The sequence below is a fragment of the Marmota marmota genome, unplaced genomic scaffold, assembly GCF_001458135.2.
Source record: "Marmota marmota marmota unplaced genomic scaffold, marMar, whole genome shotgun sequence".
Lineage (NCBI taxonomy): Eukaryota > Metazoa > Chordata > Mammalia > Rodentia > Sciuridae > Marmota > Marmota marmota.
Genome location: NW_026000206.1, coordinates 8,845,040 through 8,866,870, shown reverse-complemented (window position 1 = coordinate 8,866,870; position 21,831 = coordinate 8,845,040). Strand labels below are relative to the sequence as shown.

The 21,831-nt window shown below is 52.6% G+C and overlaps 1 protein-coding gene across 1 annotated transcript in view; it reads right to left on the bottom strand.

Annotated features, from left to right (window-relative positions):
• Positions 1-3,453: 3,453 nt before the first annotated feature.
• Dock1 (dedicator of cytokinesis 1) overlaps positions 3,454-21,831 on the bottom strand; it is a gene marked incomplete at its 5' end in the record, with an annotated part of 406,458 nt that continues 388,080 nt past the window's right edge. Inside the window, 5 exons of the mRNA XM_048791454.1 lie at positions 3,454-4,561; positions 7,804-7,955; positions 10,721-10,874; positions 14,338-14,536; positions 19,043-19,188. Of these exons, the coding sequence (XP_048647411.1) occupies positions 4,466-4,561; positions 7,804-7,955; positions 10,721-10,874; positions 14,338-14,536; positions 19,043-19,188 (747 nt within the window). The remainder of the gene's footprint in view (positions 4,562-7,803; positions 7,956-10,720; positions 10,875-14,337; positions 14,537-19,042; positions 19,189-21,831) is intronic.

Sequence of the window (21,831 nt, the reverse complement as noted above, 5' to 3'; positions counted from 1 at the left end):
GTTGACTTACATCATTATGGAGCCAGGGAAAATTCTTACTTGAGTCAACCTGTTGCTATTGTTATTTACTGTGACATTGGGATTGTCCCTGACATAGCCAGTCCCCCGCAGCGGCTACATGCTGGCTGCACCAGTTCTTGAGCATGTCCTTTCATCCTGGCTCAGAATGTTCTAGGCTGTATTGAATTCCCAGCTGTTTCTCCAACATGCCAGATTTGCTTCCTTGGAGAATGATATTTAGAAGCCAAAGGATGCATTGAATTTACCACTTGCCAGTGTTAAAAATAAGAATTAATTAGTGTGACAGAGTAAGGCCAGGTGCCAACAAGGCTATGGGGCTGGCGAAGCATGGAGTCCCCTCCTGGTGGCGGTGGGGACAGCATGACTGCTGGAGGACCCCGTGACATGCCCTGGGGTCTTCAGAGCTACGGACAGAGGTGGTTGGCAGAAGACCAGGAGTACAGTGCCAGCCACCAGGTGCAGCCCAGAGTGACAGCTCCCACAGCCAGGAGGATGAGAAGTGCACACCCACATGCCCAGCTCTAAGGCCACGCAGGGGGACAGTGGAGAGCCACCAGGTGGGCCTAGAGGAGGGCATCCTGTGCCATGTCTGGCTCCCATGGGAAGGTCACAGCCCCAACCTCACAAAGAAAACGGAGGTTCAGAATTTAAATAAGGAAAATGTGCAATATTTCACCTTCTATGGATGAGACAGCCCTGGAGAGTGGGACAGTGACAGTGGAGGACAGAGAGAGGCGGAGAGAGACAGAGTGACAGAGACAATGGAGAGAGAGGGAGAGAGAACGGCTGTGGTGTCAGACACAGGCAGAGGCCATCTTGGACCTTCCAGTCCCAGGGAGCAATGACAACATGAGCAGCTGGTGTTTGACCATGTGGCAGTTGGTATTGTCATTGGCCAGTGCAGGAATTCATGAGTGCAGCGGCTGAGGGGCTCAGTGGGCGACTCTACACATGGGACCCTACCCAGGTGCCTCTACTCTGAAGGTACCCCTTCCTTCAAAAATGCCACCTTACTAAAGGTTTGCGGTGGTCTCCCCGTGTGTGTGTGTGTGTGTGTGTGTGTGTGTGTGTGTGTAGAGAAAGAGAGAGAGAAACTTATTTTAATGAATGGCTCATGCTATGGCAGGGCTGGCAATTTCAGAGTTTGTAGGGCAGGCCAGCTGGGAGGTCGGCAGGAGCTGACCCTATGGTCTTGAGGTAGAGGTCCTTCTTCTCCAGGAAGATGTCTTGCTCTTAAGACTTCCACTGATTGGATGAGGCCCACCTCCGGTATCAAGGGTGGTCTCTTTAGTCACTTATTATAGACACTAACCACATCCACAAACATCCTCACAGCAACACCTATGTTCTGGTCACTCACCTGGGTGTTTTATCCATTGCCAGACTGATGCAGACTACACCACAACTCTAAAAATAACTCCTGGGAATTATCAAAATGAGCCAGGTCTGGTATCAAACATCCGGGAGTCCCCACTTCCCTCTGGAGCTTGGGACACTGAAGCTGTCACAGGGCCTGGGAGGATCAGCAGCTTCTTCTTGGGGATGAGGAACAAACTGCGTACCAACATCAGCAGGATGGGGAGGGTTACTGACCCTGCGGGTCCCTGCTTTTCTGAGCCGTCAACAAGACTGTAGATGATTAAGAAATTCTGAGAAAGAAAGGTTGCCAAAAAAGTAGCAACAAGACTTTAAAAAGTCAGTACAGTATTAAAAAGTAACCAGAGATAGAACTACAAAGAATATCGAAAGTCCATCTAACCAAAAAATACCTCCACGAACATGAAACACGAGGTTTGACCCCATGAACGCAGGTAGAGGAGACGGTGATGAAATCTGTACGGATAAAACAGATCAAGTCTTTACATGAAAGGATGATCTTAAAATTGATTTAAAAATAGTTTCTTTAAAAACCAGAAAGCAATCTTCAAGCACCGAGGGTGGTTTTAAATAGAAAAAAAAATTTTCTGTTTGCTAAATATAACTTGAATACTGCCCACTTTGAATAAAGGTGTGAAGAGAGCACATATTAAGTTGGGTGAAGTAAAGGTGAATTTTAAACAAGCCAGACCACATTTGGGAAGGCCAAATTGTGTGACAATTGAATTTGCCTTTTGAGCTTCCTGGCAACCAAAGCAATTTTAATGACTAAGTCTATGCTATGGCGGGGCTGGCAATTTCAGAGTTTGTAGGGCAGGGCAGCTGGGAGGTCGGCAGGAGCTGACCCTGTGGTCTTGAGGTAGAGGTCCTTCTTCTCCAGGAAGCTGTCTTGGCCAGTGCAGGAATTCACCTTCCTGTTCTGGAGCATGCATGCTCTGTAGGCAATATCACCCCCAAAGGGTGAAAATTTGTTCTTAGAGGACAAAAATGTCTTATTTTTTAACATAAAAACAAATATACAAAAGCTACATACACATATAGTATATTTGTGCTATTAAAATTTCACTGTGGGGAATGATTAGGGAGAACTAGGTTCTCAGAAGAGCCTAGAAAGGCAATTGTGAAAATCAGATTAAGAACACAGCTCCTGAGAATAGAGTTTGTGGCTGCTTGCAGATTCCAGCCCTGAACCTCACCCCAGAGGGCCTGGACCTGGAGACACTGGGCACACACCAGCACTTCTACCACTGACATTGGAAAGCCTGTGTGGCGTGCTGGCCGCCTCCCCTCACCCCCAACTCTCTTCTGTTCCCTGTGCACTTCCCAGATCTGGAGACCTGTGTCGGGAGCCTGCAAGGGGGCCGTGGCAGGTGGCAGCTGGGTTGTGGTGGGAGGCTCTCCTGGGTTGGGGACAGGGAGAACGGCATGCGGTGCCATTTCACTGTGATGCCTGTAGGGCTCCCCCCAAAATGGCCCACAGCCAGGGCTGGACTCGCACTGTCCCAGGTGGGTGTGCCAATGTCACTGTTCAGGATGGTGCATAATATGCAGTGTGTCTACACCAGATGACGGGCATCTGTCTTGGATAGAGAGCTCGGACTAATGAAGAAAAGACTTGCATGTTCACAGGCGTCCGCAGAAGCACATTCTCCTGGACTACCTGTGTTTGGAAAGAGGGGCAGTGGGGCCCTTGTCCTCTTTGTTTCCTGCCACCTACGATCCTGCCTTGAGGGTCTAGAGAAAGCTCTAAGTACCCAGGCCTCCCAAGTTAAATGGCACCCCGCAGGGAACAAAGCCCTCTCTCAGATCTGCAGCAGCAGAGGAGGATTGAAGGAGCCTAGGGGTGGAGGCAGAGGCCAGGAAGGGGAGGACGGCTTCCGAGTGCCTGCTCCTGTTGGCCAGGACACACAGACACAGAGGGACCCGGGTGCTCTCTAGAGGGCCCCAAATCAGAGGCGATCAAGACACACGAGCTCATCTTTGAGACACTAGAACAGAGACAGCAGCATTTGTATTTTAGATTAAAGGATAAAGACAAAATCAGCAGACACTGAGTCTTTTTAAATAACATTTTATTTTTCATTGTCAATGATTAACTTTGAAGCCTACTAGAAGAGTATCATGATCATGGTGAATAAAAAAATATAGATGATAGAATAAAATATTAGGTTATACAAAGTTAGTCCTTAAAAAATCATCGTCCACCAACATTTTCAGGACTTTGGAGCTCTGGAAAACAAAATTAAATTTTTGCGTGTGTTTTTTTATTTCCAGAAGTTAGGAATTAAAAACACGTACTGAGAATCCTTTGCAGATGTCTATTATAATCAACAGAAGGACCGCAAAAATTAAAACAAGTCCTAGGAACCATCATATATACAAACTTCTGTACAGAACCAGGATGCAAGTAATCCATCCCATGGAGACCGTCTTTAGTGGCATACGCGTTCTTTTTCACAACAGAGTGGAAATTCAATTTTGCTATACTCATATTTGATCCAGTATTCTTAATGTCGTTTCTGCCCCATAAATTAGTAACTGTTCAGTAGCTGAGAAATATCCTATTTTAAATTATACCAAGAGAAATGAGGAACTGCCCCGGAAAGGCTGAACTGAGTTGCCTAACGTAGGTGGAAGGTGGAGTCAACCAGGGCACAGTGACACAGTGCAGCCAGGAGGGGCTGGCCACACAGCCCGCGAGCAAGAGTGGGGCCGAGCCTGCAGAGGACGAGGATCCTCTACACAGCGCCGCGCACCTGCTCAGGGTGCCGTCTCCCACCCTTGGATCAGCCGAGCTCCTGCTGACCCAAGTCATTTGGCACAAAAAGAAAGGACGCCTGGGCAGACTGAGGCTCTCTCCACGGCACCACACTCGGGGCCCAGCTGTGATACACTTGGTGGATGTCCTGTCCCCGTCACCACTATGACGCTAAGGGCCACTGGCTGCACGGTAGCATCAACTCCTTTGAAGGAAAAGCCACGGCAGTGAAGAGGAGACTTGGCCGGCCGGTGAGGTAAACAGCAGACAGAGGCGAGGAGGGGAGGACAGACGGACGCCTCGCGGCTCTCACTGCACAATCCCCGAGTCCACCGACGTCTGCTTGCGGGTCGTCTTGGGCGGGGGAGGCGGGGGGGTTTTGCTGGGCAGCGGAGGCGGCAGATGCTAGAAAACAGGAGGAAGAAGTCACATGACTGATGTTCCCAAAGAAAGCTCCCCTCTCCGCGTGGGCTGATGGCACAGTGGCCCTGGTGGGGGCTTGCACTGGCTCTTGTGTGATGGGGCTCCCTCCTGCCTGGCTCAGGGCTGGCAGGACCACGACACCCAAGCCAAGCACTTTTCACCAAGCCTGCAGGGCCTGAGCAGCAGCACCTCCACCATGCTGGCTGGCATGGACGGGGTGCTCTGTGTCCTTGGTGATGCTCTCCAGGGAACACCCTCCTGCCTGGGCTGAGAGCCAGGGTCACAGGCTGCTCCTGGAAAGGGCCAGAAACTCAACACCTCCAGCTCCAAGGGCTCCATGGTCTTTGCTGAGGCCAGAAAGCAGCCAGGGGCCGTAGGTGAGGGAAGGGCCACAAAACTTTATTTACAAAACCAGGTGGCCAGCTGGACTGGCCCACAGGCCACAGATGGCCTCAGATTCGCAGAAAGAACTTGAACTCATGATTGTAGCGCTGACAGAAAAACACCCATCCTAATGGAGCGTCAGCGGTGTGACAGACTACGGCAGCTCTGCCCTATGGTGCTTGGGACCCTCTTGCCCCTCACAGACACCTGACCAGTGAGTCTCCGTGGGGCTGGGTCAGCGTGAATGAGCGAGGAGTGAAGGAATGAATGGAGACGTGAGCAGGTCAGGGGGCAGGAGCACACCCTAGGCAGAGCGGGCAGGACGAGGTGTCAGAGCACCCCACCCAACTTCAGGGTGAGAGCGGTCTTCACAGCTCACAGTGGGGCTGGCGTCTAGCAGAATGTGAGAAAAGACCTTCTCAAGAGCAGAGCGGTGGCCCAGGCATCTCTCACCCCTGCCCAAGCTCCTCTGATTCATATACCAGTAACTGCAAGGACGCCCTGTGCTGAGCAGAGCCAAGCAGATCTGCAGCCGTGACACATGGCCGTCCTAGAAAGGAACGTGAACTACGGACCCACAGTCTTTCCAAGGTCGGGATGAACAGGTGATGCCCCCGGGAGTCTGGCCACCCGGTCGGTGTGTTCACAGGGGAAAGCCACGCTGGGAGGCCTTGGGAGTGAGCAGGACAGACAGACTACGCTAGAGATGCCCTTGGTGGCCATGTGAGTGTTGGGCTGCTCACCACCGAGCAGGGTGACAGCTCAGGTGACTGGTCCTAAGCGCCATCGTGAAAGAGATGGCAGCTTAAAGCAGCAGCAGCCAGAGGCAGAGTTGCCTGAAAGCCTGAGGCCACCAAAGAGAGTGACAGGAGGTGGTGATCACCCCCACGGCAGACGATGAGCATCCTCCTGAAACAGCTCAAGGTGGCACCCCAGGAAGGGCAGTGGCCAGTTACAGCACCCGGGCCACCAGCCTGTCACCTAACACGCTCTCGCACTCAAGTACATTAACAGGAAACAAGGAGCAGAGAGAGTCGGGCAAGTAACCTGAGACCTCGCCCTGTGTGGACTGACCAGAGCTCGCACACACACACACACAGTCCTCCACTTGATCGACTGCACAGGGCACCCTTAGAAAGACGTTCCCAAGACACTATGACAGTGAAATGTTACCCCTGAGATGATCTGTAACCAAAACAGACCTGGGAGTGATTCCAAGTTCAGAACTTTTGAGTTTACTGGAGTAGGGACCTAGGAGACGTTCTTAATTTTCGGTTAAAACAAAGACGTGATCTGTCAAGCCATTAAGAAAACAGCGCTCCAAGCAAGGCTGGTTCCCCTGGACCTTGTCTCCTTTGGTGCTAATACGTGGTCACAAGTGCCAGGAAAGGTCAGGTTTACAGAGAGTGCAATGAGCCCTTCCCGCCTCCCGGAAAGCCCCCTTCAGGGTAACCTGGTCCCTCCTCCAGGGCCAGTTCCCCACTGTGACATCTTTGTGGGGACAGCGCCTATGTGAATGGCACTCAGGAGAGTCCCCTGTCCTTTCAATGTCCAGGAGGATGCCCCCGTACTTAGTTCTCTTATACAAAAGGAATGATCAAAGAGACACTGTTGGCCAACGCCCTCTCTCCTGCTCTCGCACAGGAAAGATGAAAGACGAGCAGTGCTCAGGGAAAGAGTCCCCATGAAAACAGAAAAAGGAAAGGAAAGAGAGAAAGGGACAAGGCATGCAGAATTCACGACATCTGTGAAGGGAAAAGCCCACCTCCGGCGGCCACTTCACCCCTGTGTCCTCAACGCTCGGTGGGAGTTCTGCAGCCCTGTAATTACTTTATGGAGGCTGAAGAGCAAAAAATATGACCCACTGCACAAACATGAACAAGGATATTTACTCTTCAGACTGACCTGATTTGATTTTATAAGACTGCAAATAGCGCGGCCCGGGGACGGGCCTGGCAGTGGACATTCTCCCGCTCCTGCGTAAGTCACACACAGGCCTCCTCCCCCCGTGGGCTGCTGCAGAACCCATGCCCTGACAGGGGGGGACTGGCCGGAAGTATGGGGGTGAGGGACACATGACAGCAGCCATGACAGCCCAGAGTGCAGTGTGGTGGCCCTAGAAGGATGCTTCTAGAACCAGCAATTGGCACAGAGGCCCTGGCTCAGATGGCTTTTTGAGAATTTTCACCAAGATTGGCATTAGGGGCAGGCCCAGGAACACCGCAGACAGGACTGATGACAAAACAGTGTCCCGGGCGCTGGTCTGGAGGCAGCCAGGTCACTCCAGGCCAAGGTGCAGAGGGTGCTGAGGCTGGGGGCACTGTGAGGGGCAGCTGCGCCCAGTCTGAAGTCAAGCTGGCTCCCTCTGCAGATCCTCCGAGCAGCCAGGGCCTGTAGCAGCCCAGGAGCCACCAATGTGAAGGTGATGTCCCAGGAAGAACTGCAGGGACAGAGCTCCTCTGGGGCCAGGCAGGTGCACAGTGGTGTGCGCCACCCCTGGGGACCACATGGCAACTCCAGTCACATAGACCCCTCGGTAGGAAAGCTGCTCCACCATCAAGATTTCACCAGCATTGCCTCTGCAGAGGGGTGGCCCGGACAGATGCCTGTCCCTCCTCCTCCTCCTCTTCCTCCTGGGCGCAGCTCTGGCTGTGCGGTTCCCTGCAGATACTGATCATGACGCAGGACCGTGGGTCTTGGCACAGTCCTCAACACGTCGACAAAAGCAAACTGAGTCCATCATATGATTTATCCCACCAGCCCAAAGCAAACCTGCTGCCCTCTGGAAGGAGATCCCAGGAGAGGTGTCACCCAGTCCTGGGTCCCAGACCCCCACTTACCCTCTGGTGTGGAGGAGGCGGCGGAGGTGTTGATGAGCCCAACAGGTCCTGGTTTTCCATCAGATTCCCATAGTCTGCCATGCTGCCCTTGAGAGGCAGAGGGGGCGGGACATCAGCCACATCCACCCCGGTCATGCCGTTCAGCTCCAGACCTAGGAGAGCGGGATCTGATTAGAACAAGACACACACCCTTATGAGCTGATGGCTCGCAGGGCTGCTCCTGGGTCTCTGGGCAGCAACAGCTTCTCCTGCAGGATCATGTGCCAGCAGAGCACAGGGCAGGGAGGGGTAGAGAACACAAAGTTGGAATTCCCTTCTGGTGGAATATTCTAGAAAGGAGACAGCAAGTTTAAAACCAGAGCTTAAAGTTAGGCATCTGTTGTGAAAACACATGTCAACATGGTCCCTCCCCTCCTCTGCTGGGGCCCCTTTACTTTGGAAGCATCTGCACAGTCGGTGTCATGGGCACTGCCTAGGACTGTGGTGTTCCAAGCCCTGCCAGGGCCCCGTCCCCGGCCTGCCCTCACTGCCTGCAGAGCCAGGGCCCTGTCCCCAGCCTGCCCTTCCTGTCTACAGAGCCAGGGCTCCGTCCCCAGCCTGCCCTCCCTGTCTACAGAGCCAAGGCCCTGTTCCCAGCCTGCCCTCCCTGTCTACAGAGCCAAGGCCCTGTCCCCGGCCTGCCTCCCCCTGCCTGAAGAGCTCCCTCAAGCAAAGCCACACACAGCCTCCACCCACTTTCCACTCTCACCAGGACAACCCCCACCCTGGGACACAAAGGTGTCAGGGGTCACGGTCACTGTGGCTGCTGCTTTACATAGGTGGAGAGGACAGTCGATGGATAAAGTAATGGGAAAGAAGGCCTCTCCATTGGGTCATCGGGGCAGGTACCTCCTCAACTCCTGGTAGCCTCTTGGAGGCAATTCATTTTCTTTCACATCAAAGAGAGAAAGGTCTCTCTGATGTGTGACTCAAAAGTTTCCCCAGTGCTTTCACTGATGACAGATCCTTCCTCAGAAGAGTTGCCCTGGGGGACGAGGAAGCTCTGCCCTGTAGTGGGGAGGGCAGGAAGGAGGCTTCCAAGAGGCTCTGTCCTCAGGAGTGGTGACTGTGGGTTGGATCATGGAAGAACAGTCGTGTCATAAAATTTGCCGATTTGACCATCTTTCAGTGCACAATTCAGTGGTGTGGATCACACTGACAGTATGGTGCGGCCGTCGGCAGTGACCACCTCCCGCTCCCAGCACCTGGACACCTCTGCTCTGCTTTCTGCCCCCACGGGCCTGCCATCCTAGACACCTCTCACGAGCAGAGTCCCGAGGCCCCGTTATGAGGACTCATTCCACTCGCTCACTGTCTTCCAGGTTTGTTACGTGGCAGCCTGCGTGGGAGCGCCACGCCTCTCGTATGGCTGAATAGTGTTCTATTGCACAGATACTTCTCGGAAAGCACCTTTTATTCATCTGCTTATCAGCTGATGGACACTTGAGTTGTTCCACTTTTTGACTACTGTGAATATGTTGCTTCAAATGCTCACATTAAAATACTTGTTTAAGCCCCGATTTTCAATTCTTTGGGGGTGCAGACCTCATACTAGCATTGCTGGGTCATATGGTAATGCTACATTTAACCTTTGGGGAACCACCAGACTATCTTCTGTAATCACTGTAATGGTGCCTGTTCTAATAAAAACCATTTTTTCGAAAAAGATCATGTAGTAATAGCATAAGGCTGTGGAGACGCCCCCTGAGCCCTTCTCTATCCCATGCTCAGACACCCTTTGCTCACTGAGCTGCTTATGTAGACAAGACACTCAGCACCTGACGGTCTCCAGAGACAAGGCTGCTCCCCTTTTAGCAGGAAGAAAATCAGGCACAAAGGATACTTGTTCTCTGCCTCACAACCCCCCTGTAGGGCAGTGCTCTCCTGCCTGGTGGCCCCGGGAAGGAGCAGGCTCCCTGTTTTGCTGTGGCCCTCACTCACTCTGCTACTCCCTGTCAGGATTCCTCCACTCTGATGGGTCTGAGCTTAGTGGTGAAGAGCTGGTTACCACTTGTAGTGGGTTGGACAGAATCTTTCCAAGATGTGGACCTACAAAGTCCATTCAGAACCTCTGAGTGTGACCTTACTTGGACCTAGTTTTCGCAGGTGTAATCGGTTAAGGATCTTGACATGACCTGGATTTATGTGGACCCTATATCCAGTGACTGGTGTCCTTATGAGAGGAGAAGGTGCAGGGGAGGCAGGGAGCAGGGAGACAGAGACTGGAGTGATGGGCCACAGCCTAGGAACATCAGGGGTTGCCAGAGCCGGCAGATGGGGAGCAGTCCTGGACTGGATCCTCCCCCAGAGCCCACACAGGTCGCAACTTGCCAACACCTTGATTTCAGACTGTGGCCTCCAGAACCACGTGAGAGTACGTTCCATCAGTGTGAGCCACCCCCTTTGTGGTAATTGTGTGGCGGCTATAGAAATTGGTGCAAACCAGAAAAAGTAAGTTCCACTGCTCTGCCTTCCGTCCCACCTGGAAGAGCTTCTTCACTCCACATTCCTCCCAGACTCGGAAGGCTCAGGAATGCCTCAGGACCCGGTGATGAGGGAAGGGGCTGCCCCTGCACCTGTCAAGTCCCTCCAAGGAGGGTACAGAGCCTGAACAGACCCCTGCACTCTGCCTGCAGAGCTCTGCAGCCCTGGACTGGGCTGGGCCTGACCTGTTGGGGTCCAGATCCCCAGCCCATGCCAGGGACATCCCACACCCAGGGACATCCCACGGGTCAGGTGCTCATCCCAGGGACCTCCATAGCCCACACTCTCCATCCCATCTGCTGTCTGGAGAAGGGGTCCTCACTGTGGAGCCATCCATCGGGGGGTCCCAGAGCAACGTGCAGTCTGTGTCCAGAGCAGGCAACACTCCACTTACTAGACTGAACACTGAAGCTGAGCTTGGCCCTTGGTGTGACTGGAGGGGGTGTTTGCTGGGACGACGGTGACGTGGGGGACACTGAGAAGCGCCTTTCACTTCCAATGATGCTAATCACCTGGCTCTTCGGTCTCTGGGGTCGCAGGGGACTTATCTACATTGGAGGAACAGGAAAAGCACAGTTAGGCCTGCAATGGACCGAGTCGTCTCCCGGCCAAATTCCTATGCTGCAGTCCCAGCCCCCCAGAGCCCAGAACGTGTATCTGAAAACAGGATCTTCAGAACTGATCCAGGTAGACAATGTCCTTAGGTGGACCCTCGTGCAATATGACTGGTCCTTATAAAACAGGGAAAGTGTCATGGGAAGACTTAAGCAGAGGTGGCTGATGTTTTTACACCAAGGACCACCAAGGATACTGGCAAACCACCAGAACTAGGGGAAGGTGAGGACCGAATTCTCCTTCACAGCCACAGAAGGAAGCAACCCCATAGCACCTTGATCTTGGACTTCAGCCCTCAGAACCGGGGAAAACAGACTTCTGTTGCCTGAGCCACCCCTCCCCCACACCCCCCCCACAGAGCCTTGTTCCGCAGCCCACCCCACAACACTCACGCTCATCTATTGTCCCCCTGCACTGCACAGCCGTCTGGAACAGAATGTCCCAGTGCAGCACGGTGAGTCACTCAGATGCCGAGTGAGACACCCAGGGCGCCTCCAAGGGTCAGGAAGGGACCAAGCCCAGCAGCTTCCTGTGGGCTTTCTGCTTTCCCTTCCTTTGTTTCCCTCCTGCTGCACCACCAGGAATTCTGTTCCTCTCCCCTTCCTGCTCATTCCCGACTTCTGGATGCACTTGACTTCTCCCCACCTGAGCCCTTCCCTGTGTTTGTTGCATCAGTAAATTTAATTTATATATTTCTTACAACTGTTCGCAGATCATTAGGCCTCAGGGAACATGAGCAATTACAAAATACTCTATGGAAGGAGTAATCAGAAAAGTTATTAACCCTGCCGAACAGCAGGAGTGGAGACTGTTCCCCAGGAAGGGTGGGCAGATGGGGCTCTGGGCTTGTTGCAGCCTGATCCAGGGGCCTGGTGGGTGGGCCGAGCTGGTTCAGGCACTCAAGAGCAGGTAGGCTGCAATATCTGCCCCAGAAGAGCCATCAAGGCCAGTGCCAGTCTGGAGGTTAGGAGGCTGGCGGGAGGGGGCTGGGCCCGGGAAGGGGTAGCCCATCTGGTAATGAGCAATCCATTTTAGAACCACCTGTGGCCATGGGGGCCATGCCCAGGTGTCACCCATCCTCTGCAAGAAGGCCAAGTCTGCCAGCCTCCCTGCTAGAGGAACTGGGAGAGGCCTGGGCACGTGGGTGGACATGCACACTGTCACGAGCTCCTCCCACTCCTCCCTGCCCATCCCACAGTGGGCACATTCTGAGTCAGGGAGTGCAAGGAGGCTTTATGGGGAGATGCTGATGGCAGTCAGGAGGTCCAGCTCAGAGAGGCTCAAGTAAAGGTCATGAAATTATTGATGTTTCAAATCAAGGTGGGCCCAGCCCCAAGGAGTGAGGAGGAAACCTTTGCAGAAGCTGGGGAGGCCCATGGGGATGGGGAGGGCACTGGCAACCTTAGGAGCCCGGGGAGCAGTAGGGGGCACTGGGGTCACCCAGGAAGGAACTGCAGCTTCTCCCCAGTCAAGCACCCTCCAAGGCAGCCCTGGCCCTCCTTCCCCGCCTTCCCTGGAGCCCAGCTGTCCTTGCAGACCTTGCCAGCACCTGTGCCTTGGAGAGGAGGCCCCTCGTGCACAGACACCTAGCTGGACTGCTTACTGTCAGGATTCCTGGCCTCCTGGTGCTGCAGCCATGGTCAGTCTGAGCCTTGGTCAGATGCTAACTGTGAGGTCAGGGTTCTGTGCTCTGACCCTGCTGGGTTCCTGTGGATCTGCTGAGGATGCCTAGAGCCACTGTGGGAGGCCCTGGTGCTGCTGCACCTGGCCCCGTGTTTGCAGGTGTCCTCGAAGGTGCACCATCAGGAGGGATGGAAACCTCACTGTGGAGGCACAGCACCCTGAGTCCTGGGACTCTGCATACATCTGGATGGTGCAACTCTGCACACAGCTCCCCTTCAGAGGCCTTCTGTTCATGGAGCTTGAGTAAAAACACATGAGACTCGTACAGTGGAGATCTGGGCCTGCTAGGGGCACTGGTACCCCAGCTTTCCAGGACAGTGGACAGAGAACACAGGGACAGTTCATCAGAAACGTCACTGTCTTCTTTGTGTGTGTGCGTGCAGTGCTGTAGATTAAACTCAGTGGCTCTCTACCACTGAGCTACATGTACTTTATTTTGGGGCAGAGTCTTCCTAAGTTGACCAGGCTGGCCTCAAACTTGTGATCCTCCTGCCTCAGCCTCCTCAGCACTGGCATCAGAAATCTCTAAGTCTCGATGCTTGACCCCAGTGCCAGGGCTAGCCTCGGCCAGTGCCTCCTGAGTTGAAGTTCTTGGCCAGTTGCCTGCGTCACTGAGACACTGTAGCCTAGCAGCAGTCAGAGCACAGTCCACAGGCTTCAGAGGGTGTGTGCCTTCCTAAGCCACGTCAAGGCTCAGGCCTCTCTGTCTTGTGCCTCCAGACAGGCAAGCAGCATGTGACTGCAGTTGGAGATGGACATTATTCTCTGGTGGTTGAGACACAAACAAGCGGGTAAGTATGTCTGATTAAAGTTTTAGTCCCTTCTGAGCCCTTTGATGAGGCAACCTTTTAATCACAGCCAAGACAGAGCTGGCTGGGTCAGGAGCCACCCAGGAAGATGACTATTGGCCGCTGAGAGGCGAATGCCCATCTGTCTTCAGGGGAAGGTGGCTGCAAGCCCGACCTCGTCTTCAAACTGACAGCCTGTGAGACCGTCTCTTGATTTTCATTCTGCTCCCCAAACAGCACTTTCTGAAGCAGTCTGGGCCTGATTTTTTCACTTGGATCCCAAAGACTGTGGTGTGCTTCTGGGAGGCACAGCCCCAGCCTGCCCAGGAGAGCAGGCCCTCTGGATGTCATGGCCTGGAATGGAGGGCACTCACTGGGATCTGCACATGTCCTACTAAGTCCCAGCAAATCCTTATCAATGATGGTCGAGAGATTTTGGATGTGGAGTAGAAGAGGTGGGAGGATAACAGGAGCACAGGTCAGCTGGTGGAACCCAGAAGACAGGGACTTCTGGGTTCTGGCTCAGTGAATTGCAGCTCTCAGGCATAACCATGGCTTAGAGATTTCTGGTCAGGAAGGGGCATAGGAGAGGCACTAGCTGACATGCAGCAGCCCTTTCTGACAGCAAGAGCAAGCCTGCGCCTCCGCTGGGATACCAGGACGCACGGGGGAACCAAGTCCAACAGCAGGACAAAGAGCCTAGGAACGCCAGGGCCCTGCTGGAGACCACCCACCTGAGCCCCTTCAGGACGGAGGAGGAGGAAAGAGGCCTCGCCTCTGGCCTTCCGATGGCCTACTGGGTAAGTTATTCATGGTTAGGGTTGAGGGGGACCCTAGGTTCTCCAGTTTACAGTCCCATCAACTACGTGAGGAGCGAGGCAGGTCCAGATCCCCTGCAGAACGAGGAAAGAGCCCGGCACATTACCGTTTCCGAGAGGATCACGGCCTCCGACTGCTGCAGGGCGATGTCGGTGGGTCTGAATTCCTTGTCGAATGTCTCCTGGTGCTTGCTGTTCCGCTTTTCCTTCTTTTTGTCCTTCTTCTCCTTCTCTGGGTCGTCCTTGTCCAGCTTGTCCTGGGACCTGGAGTGCATTTTCTTTGGCAGCAGAGGCTCCAGGGCAAACCTAAAAGGAAGAATTCTGGGAATCTAAGAGGTCTCCCAGGAGAGCAGTGGCTCTTCCCCTGCAGGGTCTGCAAGGCCACTCACAGGCACGGGGGGCAGAAGGCCTGCAGGCTTCCAGGAGGAGAGGAGTGACCGCAAAGAGAGGCTAGGAGAGTCAGACCCTGGGCGCCCAGCGTAAGCACCATCCGTGATCCCAGGGAAGCAAAAGACAGAAAGGAACACTCAGAGGGCACAGGGAAATGTGAGACGGGTGGACATTCTACAATGACCTTGAGAACTTTTGTTGATTTATGATGGTATTCTGGGTATACTTAGAAATTCCTGATATATTTACAAATACAACAAGGAAAAATATGCAGATGCCAATGAGAAGAAATTTCTGGTAGCTTACTTCTGACCAAGTTTCTCTGATGATAGATATAGGGGTGGCTTCTAGGTACAAGCCCTTTGGATGGCTCAGTGGGAATTCTAGCTCACAGATGCTTGGAGGTGCCCCTGAGTTTTCAGCCACAAGTGAGCCAGAGACCAAAGACCAGGATCTGAGCCTGGTACCTGCTCGTGGGCCTTGACATCTTGTGACTTTATGCTACAGGTCTCATGTTCTCATGAAGGGACTGAGGTTGGTGTCAAGTCCCATTGGTGGTTACTGAGTAAGTGGCTCTTGTGCTAGTTTGTAAGGCACATGGCCCAAGGCTAGAAAGCACACCACGACACACAGCTGCTCCCCTGCATATGGCTGTCTCAGCACATGCCCACTGGGTTCTTCCTCCTAGCAAGTCACAACAGGAAGGAGAGAAATGGGTGCCATGCTAAGATGGGAATCTCCCTGATCTGCAGCTTCTGCTTGAGAAAGGAGTGGGGAGAGAGGGCCAAAATGGTCAAAAGCATGAAAACACCTGAAGAACTTACAGCACAATCTATAGGCAAGGTCTTATTACTACTGGCACATTCTGTTGTCAAAATATAGCACATGGAAAATAGCACTTAAAAAGATGTGTGACTGGGGCTGGGTTGAGGCTCCGTGGTAGAGCCTTGCATGTGTGAGGTACTGGGTTCAATTCTCAGCACCACATAAAGATAAATAAAATAAGGTCCATCAACAACTAAAAAACAAATTTAAAAAAATGTGTGATCTCTTAAAGGAATTATACTCCACCAGTCACATGGGAAAGAGCCTGTATTCTGATTTCTGACAAACATGTCCCCCACGACATTTTTTTATTGGTGCATGATAATTGTACATCAAACATGTCTTTTTAAACTGTGGTCTCCACATCAGTTCCACATGGTCAGGAGGAGGTCCATACTTTAGGTGCCCAAGGTCCAGGTGGTCTCCAAGCCATGTGGAAGGGCAAAATCCAAGCCCTGCAGTGCGGCCCAGCCAGACCCCGAGCTGGGCCTTGGCGCTCTCCACCCTCACAGCAACTTCCACACCTGACTGCCTCCACCTTGCAGAATCAACTGACTCCTTCAAGGGGACAGTGGTTTCACGAGGAGGGAACTGAGAAAGCTGGTCACTGTTTTGTCTTAGTTGTGCTTTCTCTTAAACTTATTCTGATCAGGACAGTTGGAACAAAGCCACGGCAGGAACCCCAGCCCGGCTCCCCCACATGGAATGTGACCCTTGGAAAGCAATCCTCCGATGGGTACTCACAAAACTGCACTTAAAGTCCACTGAAGACACAGATGCAGTGGCAGAGAGCAAGAATCACACCTCCTGCATCTTGATCTTCCCTCCTGACAGGGCTATGCAGTAGGGTCTGTTGATAAGGTGTGTCTAACAGGAATGGTGTTGGCCTGGTGTTGACTGTAGCTGTTAACATCACCAAAACAGAGAAACCTGCTCTGATGTGCTGAATGGAAGAACATGCAGCTGTGAAGCCCTCTAGACCAGCATGCAGGAAAGTGGAGGACACAGATACATGTCAACAGCCCTGCAGGGCACGCAACCAGCAAAGGGACACAATAGGACGTCGCACCTTGACCCTTCAACGAGTAAATTACAAGGAAGAAAAAAATTTAAGTGGATTAAGAGAGACATAAAGAGTTAATAGCAACCAAATGCAAGTTAAGGACCTGCTTTGCTCTTATTTCAAAAAATGTTTATGACAACGAGAAATGAACACTGTTTCCTGATAATATGGAATTCCTGTTAATGTTCTGTGTGGTCATGAAGTGACATAGTTTTATTTGCTAAAAAGGAGTCCTTGCCTTTTAAAACTTCAAACTGGAATGTCTGTGAATAAAATATGATTTTTGAAATTTACTGCAAAATCAAGTATATGGTGGGAGTGGGTAGGTCCAGATGGGAACAAGAGCGTGTAGGGGTGGGTAATTGTTGAGGCTGGCTGATGAGGGGGTGGGGCCTCATTATACTATTCTGCCTCCTTTGTATATGTCTGAATATATTCCATAATAAAAAGTTTAAAAAATTAAAAACTTTTGATGAAATATACCAACATTCACTTTAATCCTGAAAGCATTTTGAGACACCTGGCTTTGCAGCAGGATACATATTAACCAATAAATCTACAGCTATTGGTGTTAAATATGATATCTAATACATTACAAGCAACATCAAAATCTTCACGATTTTGTTCCAGGTTTTGCAGAACTTGAGACAATTAAATGAGCACGAAAGGATAGTGGACGACTTCCTGCTGAGGAAGAGAACTATGCTGTGCAGTTCCAATGGTACACACACACACACACACACACACACACACAAACAAAAAAAAAACCCAAGAGAAAGACAGACGGTTTTAGATTTTCCACATTATGAGAAGCAACTGCTGGCAGGGCGAGCTTTATTCTGCATGGAACCTGTGCCATTCGAGACCAAACCTTATTTTTGCCATGTTAGTTAGATAGTGGAGGATGGTAATTCCAAGAATGAACAAAAATCTGGACTCTAATAAAGATGAGTTCAAGATTAAACAAATGCAGGCTGGGGTGGAGCCTAAAACTCCAGAGCCATTACCTACCTCACCCTGAGCGCTCAGAAATACAGACGGGTGAGTGCTCAGCAGAGGCCACCAGCCTTTTCCTAACTAGCCTGGAGATTCTCTGGAAGATCAGCTGCATTTAATTTCTATATCAGTCTTGTTCTAAGTGACAGGCACACAAGATTTAAACCTCTCTAAATTGAGAATTTCCATATGGCTTTGGCCTTATAAATATCAGACACTGACTGATAAAAATTATTGTTCAGAAAAAATGTGGGTATAGCTTGGAATTCTCTCCTGGGCACATTAATCATTGGCAACAAAGAACACTTAAGGTTGAGCCATCCCTGGGGATTCTCTGGAAGCATATGTGGGCAGGGGAAGGGAGGCTGTGCTGGGTAGGGTGACTGGTTGCAAACTACATGGTTTCTCCTCAAAAACACACAAAAAGATCATCATTGAGGTCTTTGCAGTAATCTGAGGTAATTCAAAAGCCACAGTGTGTGCTCAGTGCTCTCTGGAGCAAGAATAGGTCTCCCCTGAGGTCTTGCAGAAAGAACGTGGCTCATAATGCCACTTATATGTGTTAGTAGCTGCTGGCAGGGAAGGGGAAGGGCGGAAAAGGAGTCTTAGTTAAGGATACAGTTTCAGTTTTATGAGATGAAAGTTCTAGAGGTGGGTGGTAGTGACAGCTGTCAATAATGTGAGTGCACTTGATGCCACTTAACCTCAAAATGGTGACACAGGGAGTTTTATGGTGTCTACCACCATAAAATAAATTGGGAAAACAAAGGATAATATGCTTCCTATTTTCCAGAACAGTCCTGGAAAGTACAGGACAGACAGATGATCATTCTCAGAAGTATTCAACTTAAACAGTATTTCCCCCCGACACACTTTTTTTTTTTTTGTACAGGGGATTGAACTCAGGGGTACTCAACCACTGAGCCACATCCCAGCCCTATTTTGTATTTTATTTAGAGACAGGGTCTCACTGAGTTGCTTAGCTCCTTGCTAAGTTGCTGACGCTGGCTTGAACGGAGATACTCCTGCCTCAGCCTCTGGGATTTCAGGTGTGCACCTCCCTGCCCAGCTGCATTTCCCTTTAAAATAAACTCATCAGAAACAAAAGTGAATCGATAAAGTTCTTCTCTCCAAAATAAAAGGAGGCTACACGCCACTTGTCATGTGAGCCTCACCGAGTGCCAGCCAGCTTGGTGGGCAAGTGGAGGCTGCTCCAGGCTGGACCACACCAGCCAGGCCCTGGGGACGACCTGGAGGTGAGTGTGAGATGAAGAGGGCCCGCACACTGCGGCAGCATGCTGCTCCCGAGGCTCGCCCAGGAGGATGCCACCCATCTGATGGTTTGAGGTTTGATGGGAACCTTGCCCCAAGGGCCAGCTGAAGTGAGGACCCCTTCCCAACCACCACAAGACCCTGAAAGCCATGCTGGCACGATGGCCATAGTGTCCGGAGGGGCTGTTTCAAAGAGAGAACCCACTGAACAAAAGTCCTCCGTGTGATAAACACCCAGGGGCTGGTGGCCCCTGCTGAGCACTCACCCGTCGGAGCCCGGCCTGGAAGGGGTGCTGTCGGAAGAGAGCGAAGAGACAGACGCCACAGACAGGGGCCGGGAGGAGGAGGGCATGGTGAAGGACCGCACCATGGACCGGGGACGGCTGCCTCTTCTGTCGTCCAGACTTGAGGGCTGAGAGAGACAGAGACGGAGGTGTGTGACGCCCAGGCCTGCCACGGCCAGACAGCTGCGTGGCCTCTGGACCCCAAGGGCCCACACTTTTGTTAACCGTCACCTGTTCTGAACTGAGGACGAAAATGATGATTATCTGAAAACTGACCCAACGTAAAAAATACCAGAGAGAACATTCTTGGTCTTTCCATTTCAAACTCAGTCTTCTTTCCTGAGACGGAGACGTACCAACCTGCTCCACAGAATGCACAGAGCAGAAAGTGTAGCGTAAAGAGACACCAGATTAAAGAATGGCGGTCTCTGGGTGAACTCTGCACATCTCTGCATGTCCACACAGGACTTCTCTAGCTACAGAAAGAGGCTCCTGCCTCTGGCTCCAAGGTGGATTTCCTCCTGTGAGTGATGGGGCAGGAATTAGAGGAAGCCACGGCCTGAGTTGCGGAGGCTCCTCCTCATGGCTAAGCAGAGGACGGACACTCTGGGAAGACGGTCTCTGCGTGGAATTGTGCACTCCCTTGGCATCTTGTTCAGCACAGAAAGAACCCGGCGTCACTGAGCACAGCAGGTGCCGACCTCTGATGAGCCAGGAAGGGCTCGTGTGCCTGCATCCTGAGCCAGACGTTAGCACATCTGGGGCTGCAGCTGCTGCACAAACACTTCAACCTGAGGACACGGAGCCACTCTCCTGGAGGCCATGTCCTCCTGCCACTTCAGCCTCCCGCCCTGCCACCCTGCCCATGCCACACCTCGTTCAGCTCGTCACTTACAGGTGACCTGGGCTGGACCCTGGTTCCAGCCCTCAGGAGGGAAGGCTGGGTCTGTTTCTCAACATGTGATCCCAAATAAAATGATTTGACTTTAAAGCTCCTTCCCAACAGCAAAAAGTTCAGAACAACAAGAGGGTAGGCCTTGGCTAACGTTTCCTTAAAGGACCAGATAACAAGTGTTCAGGGTGTGCAGCCCCAAGGCCTCTATCAAAGCCAGTGCACTCGGCCATGACGGCACGAAGGCGGCCGCAAACGAGACAGAGATGAGTGTGGCCTGTGCCAACAGAGCCGGACTCACAAAAGCAGGCTGCAGACCACAGTCTGACCACCACTGGTCCAAAGCGGCTGTAACTAGAATGTGGCAACAGAGAGCCTCCTGCAGTAGCCCCATGATGGAGCCAGTGGACATCTCCATGGAGATGTCCCTCGTAACCGATCAGCCTCTATGTGGAAACTAGGAACAGTACCTATAGATTATTCCCAAGGTGAAAAGGTTCCCCTACTCAACCTGGGGGCTCGGCGCCGTCACCCCTCCTTTTCACAGCCTTTCTGTAGCCCCTGGCTCCTCTGTCCCTGGAGGCTTTCCCCCTCAGCCTCTTGGCTGGACCCAGAGACCTGGTTTTGTGTCCTTGCTATTCCCAATGATCCAGGAAACAGCTCTGTCAGCGACTCCAGGTCTACCGGGGGCACTCACTGGTCACCCGGGCACAATCCCGCCCACCAGGCCCTTGCCTCTTCTCTCTGCCATCTCCAGGGCCGTGACCCTCTTCACATTTGAGTGAGATTTGCTGGCAGCCACAATCTTTCCCTGGCCATTTCTTCCACAGTGCAGGGGTGGGTGGGCTTGAGAAGGTGGCTTCTGGACACCCACGGCCACCCCATGACTGTGTAGCAGCTGCCTTCCTGCCTGCCCTGGAACATACTCTGCATTGACTTCCACACAATCCCCTTAGGATGCAGGTGGGGGAGAAGGAAGAGTCAGCGGCCACAGACCCAGGTGAGTCTCTGTGGCCTGGAGGGGGCCGCCTTTGTGCCCCAGCACCTGCTGGACAAGGGGAGGAGCAGTGCCCGGGAGATGCTGCTGAGCTGAAGTCGGGGACTCGGCCTGGGGTGCTGGAGCCAGGAGCCCCACTGCCAGGAGCACCCACACACCAGCTGACACATCACCAGGGGAGTGGTCTTCACAGTGGCCACAAGGACCTGGACAGTGGGCAGGTGGTGGTCAGTCAGAGGCCAGGAGGTGGAGGCACCCAGTGAGGACAGCCCAACCTAGTTCTTGGGAGGGTCAGAAGGCAGCCTGGAACCTCCCACCACCAACCACCAAGGGCTGGCCATGCCCTTGGAAGGTGACCTGGAGCCTGTTGGGATGTGAGCACGCACTGCGATGGATAAATGAAGGAGGACGGGGCAGGGGCGGGGGCCACTCCTGGGTTCCCACACTTGTGGCACCCCACAGGGTAGCTGTGGCTTTACTAGGTCACTTGCTTAACAATGTCTTCTTGATCGAGCAGAGACTCTAGAAAATGGGGAAAAGGACTTTCATTTGACTCATCTGAAGCAATTAGAGCATCGCTCGGTTCTGACAGGTATAGCTCCAGGGCCAGCACAACCCGAGTGGACCGTTATCTGCATGTCCCAGGAGTGGGAGAACCAGAACAGGGTGGACTTGTGACTCTGGCCCTGACAGCATGACCTTGCATAAAATAAGGAAGCCCTGTGAGCCTTAGTGTCCTCCTGAGCACCAAAGGAATCATCCTCCCACCTCCAGCAGGGTGAGGATTGATGGATGGTGCAGATGGAGGCTGCTGGCCCAGCACAAGTGGCAGCCACCGCCTCGTCCTTGCTGCTGGCACTTTCTGGCTTGAAGCAAACACTC